The following is a 9,844-nucleotide window of genomic DNA, read 5'->3' as shown; positions in this document are numbered from 1 at the left end:
GTATATGAGCCAGTGAGTGTATATAGACCAGTGTGGTGTACATAGAGCCAGTGGTGTTACATATGAGCCAGTGAGTGTATATAGAGCGCAGTGAGTGTATATAGAGGCCAGGTGAGTGTAATAGAGCCAGTTCGTGTGTACATAAGCAGTGCGTGTATATAGAGCCATGTTGAGTGTATTAATAGAGCCAGTGTGTGTACCATAGAGCCAGTGTGTGTACATAGAGCCCAGTGAGTGTATATAAGAGCCAGTGGTGGTATTATAGAGCCAGTGAGTGTATATAGGCCAGTGTGTGTTATGAGCAGTGAAGTGTTTATAGAGCCAGTGTAGTGTATATAGCAGCCAGTGAGTGTAATATAGAGCCAGTTGTGGTACATAGACCAGTGTGTGTACATAGCGCCAGTGAGTGTATATCGAGGCCAGTGAGTGGTATATAGAGCCAGTGAGTGTACTAGAGCCAGTGTGGTGGTACATAGAGCCAGTTGAGTGTATATAGAGCCAGTGAGTGTATATAGAGCCAGTGTGTGTCACATAGGTCCAGGTGTGTGTATCATAGCAGCCAGGTGAGTGTAATATTAGAGCCAGTGAGTGTATATGAGGCCAGTGGAGTGTATATAGAGCCAGTGAGTGTATATAGAGTCCAGTGTGTGTAATAGAGCCAGTGGGTGTATTAGATGCCAGTGAGTTATATCGAGAGCCAAGTGAGTGTATATAAGACCAGCTGTGTGTACATAGAGCCAGTGTGGTGTACATAGAAGCCAAGTGAGTGTATATAGAGCCGCAGTGAGTTGTATATAGAGCCGTGAGTGTTATCGACCTGTGTAATGAGCCAGTGGGTGTATTATAGAGCCAGTGGTTGTAATATCAGAGCCAGTGAGTGGTATAAATAGAGCCAGTGAGCTGTATTAACAGTCTGATAGAGCCAGTGGTGTATATAGAGCCAGTGAGCGATGCGTGATGTAATAAGAGCCAGTGAGTGTATATCAGGCCACGTGAGTGTATATGAGCAGTTGAGTGTATATAGAGCCAGTGAGTGTATATAGGCCAGTGGTGTAACATAGAGCCAGTGAGTGTACATAGAGCCAGTGAGTGTATATAGAGGCCAGTGAGTGTTTAGAGCCCAGTGAGTGTATATAGAGCCAGTGGGTGTATATAGAGCCGTGGGTTATATGAGCCAGTGAGTGTATTAGAGCCAGTGAGTGTATATAGAGCCAGTGAGTGTATATAGAGCCAGTGAGTGTATATAGAGCCAGTGAGCGTATATAAGAGCCAGTGAGTGTATAGAGCCAGTGAGCGTATATAGAGCCAGTGAGCGTATATAAGCAGTGAGTGTAAAGAGCCAGTGAGTGTATATGAGCAGTGAGTGTACTTAGCAGCCAGTGAGTGTATATAGAGCCAGTGAGTGTATATAGAGCCAGTGAGTGTACATAGGCCAGTGAGTGTACATAGAGCCAGTTGAGTGTACTATAGAGCCAGTGAGTGTATATAGAGCCAGTGAGTGTATATAGAGCCAGTGAGTGTACCTAGAGCCAGTGAGTGTACATAGAGCCGTGTCACAGAGATATTTAGTGTTCATACAAGCATGGGACAACTGGCAGAGTTGTTGTTGATGCCTTGAATTTCTGTGGCATGTATCCTAGTCTATTCTAGTCCAATCCGTCTATCTGAGTGCACGTCCCAGTACTAGACGAGGTTTCTTATTGAAGTGAACCCTGTTGCTAGGTAAACTACAGACATAGAACTACCTGGCTCTGAGGTAACAAAGCTTTGTCTCCACCTGGTGGCTGGTGTATGGATCTACACTATATGACAGGTGTTTCAAAATGGGGCTAGAATTCTGCTTCAAATTAATTTAGTGAGATTTTCCCCTGGTGTCAAACTTGAAGGAGTATTTCTGAGGAGATGAGGGACATACCTGGGGTTAGACTCCACGTGATTCTGGTCACAGTCAGTTCCTGAAGAATCCTAGGAAGAGGAGGTCATCAAGAGTTATAAATGAAACGCTAGAATAAGAGCGTTAGTTCACAGTACATGTCTGGGAAGAAAAGCCGGCAAACTACCGGCATTCTGGTTTCTCCACAATGTGGCTTCATGGACCTCAAAACAAAGGTTTGGGTCAACAACTTCACCGTGTTTTGGGTCAACAGACCTCACCGGGTTTCTGGGTCAACAGATCGTCACGTGTTTTTGGGTCAACAAGACCTTCACGTGTTTCTGGTCAACAGACCTTACGTGTTTTGGGTCCACAGACCTCAACCGTGTTTTTGGGTCAACAGACCTTCACCGTGTTTTTGGGTCAACAGACCTCACCGTGTTTTTGGGTCAACAGATTCACTCGGTTTCGGGTCAACGATCGCACCGTGTTTTTTTGGGTCAACAAGACTTTCACCGTGTTTTTGGGTCAACAGACCTTCACCGTGGCTGGTAACGTGTCGGTCAACAGACCTTCACGCGTGTTTCTGGGTCAACCAGACCTTCACCGTGTTTCTGGGTCAACAGACCATTCACCGTGTTTTTGGTCAACCAGCCTTCGCGGGTTTCGGTCAACAGACCTTCACCGTGTTTTTGGGTCACAGACTTCACGGGACCTTTTGTGAATGAAACCGTGTAGCTCTATTCCCATAGTCTGGGTCAACAGACCCTAGTCTTACCCACGGGTTCCTGCAGTCGGTTCTTCTCCAGAGTCATCCTCTTCAACTCTCTCCTGCAGAGTATGGAACTTCAGTTTCACTGTTGATCCTGTCCAGCGCCAGTAGTCCTGACTACTTGGTTAGAGACTTCATCACTACGGAGGGAGAAGAACACAACACACAGCACCACGGTTAGAATAACCCTTGTCACTTCTGGGTCATGTGACATCCAGTCCCCCCTCATCTTCTTTAACTCTACCTGGTCGGGGAAACATTGAACATCAGGTAGAGAGGGTGACATGACACTTCTTGTCTGTGGGATGTGGGCACATTGAAGTGCGCTTCTAGCTCAGTGTAAAGTCATGGGCAGTTAACTGTCCTTAGCTGGACATTAGGTGAACAATCCTGGTCATTACATCTTGGCTTGAGCGTAAGAAAGTCCTGCTGGTCTATGGACTCTGCCTGTCAGTCTGTTGGTGCACTAAGGGAAAACATGTAATGATCCTGTCCCTTGGCTGAGGTTCAGTCCTGGTGATTAAGTACCTTGGCTGAGGTTAAGTCCCTGCTCATTAAAGTACCTTGGCTGGGTTAAGTCCCTGGTGATTAAGTACCTGGCTGAGGTTAAGTCCCTGTTAATTAAATGTACCTTGGCTGAGGGTACGTCCCTGTTCATTAAAGTACCTTGGCGAGGTAAGTCCCTGTTCATTAAGTACCTTGGCTGAGGTTAAGTCCCTGTTCATTAAAGTACCTTGGCTGAGGTTAAGTCCCTGTTCATTAAAGTACCTTGGCTGAGGTTACGTCCCTGTTCATTAAAGTACATTGGCTGAGGTTAAGTCCCTGTTCATTAAAGTACCTTGGCTGAGGTAAGTCCCTGTTCATTAAAGTACCTGGCTGAGGTTAAGTCCCTGTCATTAAAGTACCTGGCTGAGGTTAAGTCCCTGTTCATTAAAGTCACGCTTGGGCTGAGGTTAGTCCTGTTCATTAAAGTACCTTGGCTGAGGTTAAGTCCCTGTTCATTAAAGTACCTTGGCTGAGGTTAAGTCCCTGGTGATTAAAGTACCTTGGCTGAGGTTAAGGTCCCTGCTCAGTTAAAGTTAACCTTGGCTGAGTTAAGTCCCTGTTCATTAAGTACCTTGGCTGAGGTTAAGTCCCTCTCATTAAGTACCTTGGCTGAGGTTAAGTCCTGTTCATTAAAGTACCTTGGGCTGAGGTTAAGTCCCTGTTCATTAAAGTCCATTGGCTGAGGTGTAAGTCCCTGCTCATTAAAGTACCTTGGCTGAGGTTAAGTCCCTGTTCATTAAAAGTACCTTGGCTGAGGTTAAGTCCCTGCTCATTAAGTACCTTGGCTGAGGTTAAGTCCCTGCTCATTAAAGTACCTTTGGCTGGTCTCATTCAGTCTTTAACGCAGCAGCTCCATCTCTTTGGCCTGCAGCTGCTCATCAGGGCCTCAGATCACTCTTCTCCCTCTTCTAGAGACACCAGTTAAAGAAAGAGAGATATGATGAAGAGTAAAAGATGAAGAGTCAGAGAAGCAGGAGAAGAGACAGTTACACAGCAGACAGGATAAAGAGAGGAAGAGTCAGAGAAGCAGGAGGAGAGACGGTCACAGAGACAATACAGAGAGAGAGTCAGAGAAGCAGGAGGAGAGACAGGTACACAGAGACAGGATAAAGAGAGGGAGTCAGAGAAGCAGGAGGGAGACAGGTACACAGAGACGGGATAAAGAGAGGAAGAGTCAGAAGCAGGAGAGAGACAGGTACACAGAGACAGGATAAGAGGGAGAGTCAGCAGAAGCAGGGACAGCAGTACCAGAGACAGGATAAAGAGAGGAGAGTCAGAGACGCAGGAGGGAGACAGGTACACAGAGCGGGATAAAGAGAGAAGAGTCAGAGAAGCAGGAGGAGAGACAGGTACACAGAGACGGGTAAAGAGAGGAAGAGTCAGGAAGCAGGAGGAGAGACAGGTACACAGAGACAGGATAACAGAGAGGAGAGTCAGAGAAGCAGGAGGAGAGACAGGTACACAGAGACAGGATAAAAGAGAGAGACCAGAGAAGCAGAGGGACAGACGGTACACGAGACAGGATAAAGGAGGAAGAGCCAGAGAAGCAGGAGGAGAAACAGGTACACAGAGACAGGATAAAGAGAGGAAGAGGCCAGAGAAGCAGGAGAGAGACAGTACACGAGACAGGATAAGAGAGGAAGAGCCAGAGACGCAGGAGGAGAGACAGGTACCACAGAGACAGGATAAAGAGAGGAGAGTCAGAGAAGCAGGAGGAGATACGCTTCTGACCAGCTGGACCTAGTGGACTGTCCACACCAGCTGGACCTAGTGGACTGTCTACACCAGCTGGACCTAGTGGACTGTAACACACCCGCTGGACCTAGTGGACTGTCTACACCCAGCTGGACCTAGTGGACTGTACCACCAGCTGGACACTAGTGGACCTGTCCACCAGCTGGACCTAGTGAGACTGTCCACACCAGCTGGACCTAGTGGCCTGTACACACGACTGACCTAGTGGACTGTCTACACCAGCTGGACCTAGTGGACTGTACACACAGCTGGACCTAGTGACTGTCCCACCAGCTGGCCCTAGTGGACTGTCCACACCAGCTGGACCTAGTGGACTGTCCACACCAGCTGGACTAGTGGACTGTCCACTACCAGCTGCACCTAGTGGACTGTACACACCAGCTGGACCTACGTGGACTGTCCAACCAGCTGGACCTAGTGGACTGTACCATACCAGTTTATTTTAGCTCCAGTTGCAGGTCCTCCTTCTCCATGTAGATGCCACGGTAGGCACTGAAGGCCTTGTTGACGTACTGGGGTCCTTCAGGGGAAGGAGCTTCAGGGCCTGAAAGCTACAGGTTACAACCACACGTCATCAGTTACAACACAGTTACCACACAGCTACAGGTTACAACACAGCTACAGGTTTACAACACAGCTACAGGTTAAACCACACGTCATCAGTTACAACACAGTTACAACACAGCTACAGGTACAACACACAGCTACGCTTACAACACACAGCTTACAGGTTACAACACACCGCTAAGCTACAACACAGCTACACGGTTACAACAACAGCTACAGGTTACAACACACAGGCTACAGGTTTACAAACACAGCTCCAGGTTACAACACACAGCTACAGGTTACAACACCAGCTAAGGTTACAACACAGCTACAGTTACAACACACAGTAACCAGGTACCACACACACAGCTACAGGTTACAACACACAGCTACAGGTTACAACACAGCTACAGGTTACAACACAGCTTCAGGTTACAACACACAGCTGTTGAATCTCATGATGCAAGCCTCTCCAAGAATAGGATGACCTCAACACATTGATAAGTGACAATGTTTTACTGTGAGAACAACCCCTGACAATACAGCTAGATGTACTTTGACCATCTGAGGGTTTATCTGTCCCCCCCCCAAAAAAAAAATCAATGACCCTAATCGGGATAATAAAGTTGTATTTTACTGCTACTGCTGAGAACTTACTTGCTGTATCAAGGTATGAAGTTGTTAGAGCAGAGTAGGTTTATTACCAACCTATTTTGGGTGCTGAGTCAGCTGACTGTTGTGTCTTAATGAAAGCCTGTACCTTATCTTCCAGCTGTTTGACTCTCTTCCTCAGCAGTGTGTTCTCTCTCTCCGTGTCTCTCAGCCTCTTCTTGATGTCCTCGTACGCTGTGACCAGGGCAAAGTGGGAGGCTACAGACTCATCCCCGGCACACACGGACACGGGGCTCTCCCCTGCTCCACCGTACGCCGTCTCATGCTTCAGAATGCAGATGTCATCCTCCACTGCCTCCATGCCAAGCTCCATGCCAGGCCTAGCTAGTAGAGAGCAGAGGTAGACCCGAGGAGTCAGTTATACACAACTAAGACAATACAATAATGCCAAGCTCCATGCCAGGCCTAGCTAGTAGAGAGCAGAGAGTAGACCCCAGGAGTCAGTTATACACAACTAAGACAATACAATAATGCCAAGCTCCATGCCAGGCCTAGCTAGTAGAGAGCAGAGGTAGACCCGAGGAGACAGTTATACACAACTAAGACAATACAATAATGTCATGAGTTTGACATAGAGTTGCATATATTTGGGAACAAATGTATTTATTTCCAGCAAACTTTAGAATGACAATCGTTGTGTGCCGTGCCAGTTGTGCTACKAGTCCAGGATTGAGATTCTAGAGATGAGTTGACCTCACTCGTTTGAAAATGCAGAGAAAAGGTCTAGGTACAAAAATAAATAGGAGGAGCCGGTTAAACTCCTCTCTCTTTCTTATCTTATCATAACAAGCTGCGTTGGGCTTGGCTGCTTGTGCAAGACACCAAGATAACCAGCTCTGGGACACAACATCGGGAGTCTGTGTATTGGTTGGATTCCCAATACACAGACTCCTGATGTTGTGTAGCAATGTTACACGATAACGGAAGTGAGAGCTAAGGAACTGTTGCGTCAAAAAGAGAAAGCAAAACCAATGTTGTATGTCATGACACTTGTTGAAATCAATATATKTATTATTGAAACGATTAGTTAAAACCARAATCCATTATTATCGGTTAAAACAATTAGTAAATATATCAGGTTGTCATAAAATAAACACGTCCCTTTCCACCACACCAGGCAAAATCAAAACATCAGCATTTCGAAGGACGTTAGCATAGCTAGCTAGCAACTCGGGACAGGCCATTATTCAATATGGATCAACCCAAACTAAAGACTGATGTGTTATCTAGCGTGCTAAATTGGTAATCTAGACCTTACAACTGTGAGCCAGTTGGCGATGACAGTCTTGTAGCAGTTAGCTGGCAGCTAAACGATACAAGAATACGCAGCCAGCTGATGATCAATTGATACTAGCTGCCGCGTTAGCTTATTTTACCTTGTTGATGTTGTTTTCGACGATATCACGTTGTGTATCTACCGAGCATGGTTCGGTACCAATTTACAGGACGACTGTGATGCCAAAATATATATCTGTTGTAAATCGTTATTTTATATGTTTTCGATATATAATACATTTGTGAATAACCATGAACCAGGAAACATCCACCGTCATGTGAAATGTCACTTTCAAAACTTCCGGGGTGATGTGATTTTCAAAATAAAAGCCCGACGTCATCCTCGACTTTAAAAAACTATTAATCTGGTTGTAGCTAGTATGTGTTACTCGGATTATACTATACTATTTGAAAAGCTTCCAAACTATGGGTTAGAGTTATAGAAACAATATCATGTGTATTCATACTATTTTTTTTAATGACATGAACATAATTTCTGGTCTCGGGGTTCTGCTGACCTCTCCCCGCAAAGTTCGACACTGATTATTTTGCCTTTGCGGGTAGCTAGCAAAATGATAAATTGGAGAGCTAGCTTGCTAAATTCGCTAGTAGTAGTGATACACATTAGCAATTCAATCTGTGTAGGTTATATACATTTATTCGGGGATAGCTAGCCAGCCAGTAAGTACTTATCAATATATCTAGAAACGACTTGAACGATGACGGACGTTAGCTAGGCGCTAATAAGAATAATTTTATCCAAAGCTAGAATGTTGTTAGCCAGCTGGCTAACGTTAGCTAGAATCATGACGATCTAAATGTGTGGATCTGTTAGCAAAGGCCATTCATTCATTGTCTAGCTAGTAGCTCAGTATATTTAAAAATATTTGCAAGCAAGTAGTCTTAGCAAATACATTATAGACCGCTGACACTAATGATTTATTTTCTCTATGACAATATCAGATGGGCTAGCTAGCCAATATGTTTGTGTTTGCTTGTTTAGGTCAGCCAAGATCGCTCAGTTCAGCTGTAAAAAAAAATGAGTCTTCTTCCAGACCTGAATGCCAATGAGGATGAAACATCCTACTATGCAGACAAGACCTGGGTCCAGTGCGAGTCTCCCAGATGCCTGAAGTGGAGACTGGTACCAAAGGGTGATGAAGCGGTGGCTGAGCTGGACCATGRCAAGTCCTGGCGCTGTCATATGAACCCAGACCCTCTATTCAGCCACTGCAACATCCCTCAGGGCCCTTTCCCCAACAACTCCCAGTTCAAGGAACATGGCCTGAAGGTGGTGTACTTCCTGCTTCCTGTCGGGAGCCTGGTGCTGGTGAAAGGATGCAACTGGCCATGGTAYGGGATGGKTGGCTRTTGGTGCTTATGTGCCCGTTTCCAGGACTCAGATCAAGGCTAGGCCTGAAAGGGCTTTTTAGTCCAGAAGTAGGTTTAATCTAGTTCCATGAAAACAGGCATTAACCCTAGGCCTAAAGGGCTTTTTAGTCCAGAAATATGTTTAATCTAGTTCCATGAAAACAGGCACTAACCCTAGGCTTAAAGGGCTTTTTAGTCCAGAAATAGGTTTCATCTAGTTCCATGAAAACCGTCCCTTAGCTACTACAGTTAGTTCTATTGAATTCATTCATACCCGTGTCAGATAAAGCGTTAACTAATCATTGTTGCTCTCTCCAGGTGGCCAGCCATTCTAAGTCCAGACCCCAACGTGGAGGAGTATGTGAGGCTGGACAGCGAGGGTTATGTGGAGCACTACCATGTTGAGTTCCTGGGGAAACCTCACACCAGATACTGGGCTGCTGCCAAGCATGTCGAACTCTACCACACCTCCTCCACTAAAGTATGTATCTTTTTTCTTTGTGTGCCAGTTTAATGTTAGTTAGTGAAGGCCAATAGAGATGAAAGATTCAGTGATATGACGAGACATACTCTTATCTTGGAGGGAATTTAAAAACATCTGAAACGATTTGAGCTGGTTTTTCCAGACACAGATTTAGCCTGGTCCTAAACTAGAATAAAAACCTCTCAATGGAGAACCTCTAATGAAAATGTTGTTTTTTAAATTCCAAAACTAGGCTTAAATCTGTGTCTGAGAAACAAAATAAAAGTTTTTTTTTCGGCGTAGCCCAAATACAGGAACATGCGAGGTGCTATGAGGAAGTCGTATGAGGTGGCGATGGAGGAGGTGGCTAAGGTCAWGGAGATGGGMTGTGAGGAGAGACTGCAGATCAGCCACTTCCAGCCTCAGGAATGTGAGTAGACTTACATCTGAAYRACTGCATGAATAGAGTSTCTGAGATACTGTCACCTGACCACTGTCTTTTTCAACATGGTGCATTTGTTTGTTAATGGTATTCAGAATTGTCCCAGAATTGGGTTCTAATGTTTCA

General features: G+C 45.5%; 2 protein-coding genes across 5 annotated transcripts in view; one reads left to right on the top strand and one right to left on the bottom strand.

Annotated features, from left to right (window-relative positions):
- Positions 1 to 5,383: 5,383 nt before the first annotated feature.
- On the bottom strand, positions 5,384 to 7,746 carry azi2 (5-azacytidine induced 2). The gene is made up of 3 exons (XM_070441514.1): positions 7,544 to 7,746; positions 6,256 to 6,487; positions 5,384 to 5,497 (listed from the first exon to the last, which is right to left on the bottom strand). The coding sequence occupies exons 2-3, from the start codon at positions 6,478 to 6,480 to the stop codon at positions 5,384 to 5,386; spliced, it is 339 nt and encodes a 112-aa protein (XP_070297615.1). The 5' UTR covers positions 6,481 to 6,487; positions 7,544 to 7,746.
- A 231-nt stretch (positions 7,747 to 7,977) lies between these two features.
- LOC112076950 (zinc finger CW-type PWWP domain protein 2-like) overlaps positions 7,978 to 9,844 on the top strand; it is an 8,038-nt gene continuing 6,171 nt past the window's right edge. For all 4 annotated transcript variants that reach the window (XR_011477980.1, XM_070441513.1, XM_024143580.2 and 1 more), the window contains exons 1-4: positions 7,978 to 8,123; positions 8,446 to 8,795; positions 9,132 to 9,294; positions 9,580 to 9,706. Coding sequence is in view for 3 of the 4 variants with exons in the window: in XM_070441513.1 (XP_070297614.1) it covers positions 8,482 to 8,795; positions 9,132 to 9,294; positions 9,580 to 9,706 (604 nt within the window). In the remaining variant the exon portion in view is untranslated. The remainder of the gene's footprint in view (positions 8,124 to 8,445; positions 8,796 to 9,131; positions 9,295 to 9,579; positions 9,707 to 9,844) is intronic.

The sequence above is a fragment of the Salvelinus sp. IW2-2015 genome, unplaced genomic scaffold (assembly GCF_002910315.2).
Source record: "Salvelinus sp. IW2-2015 unplaced genomic scaffold, ASM291031v2 Un_scaffold4159, whole genome shotgun sequence".
NCBI lineage: Eukaryota > Metazoa > Chordata > Actinopteri > Salmoniformes > Salmonidae > Salvelinus > Salvelinus sp. IW2-2015.
This window is presented reverse-complemented; position numbering and strand designations above follow the sequence as displayed.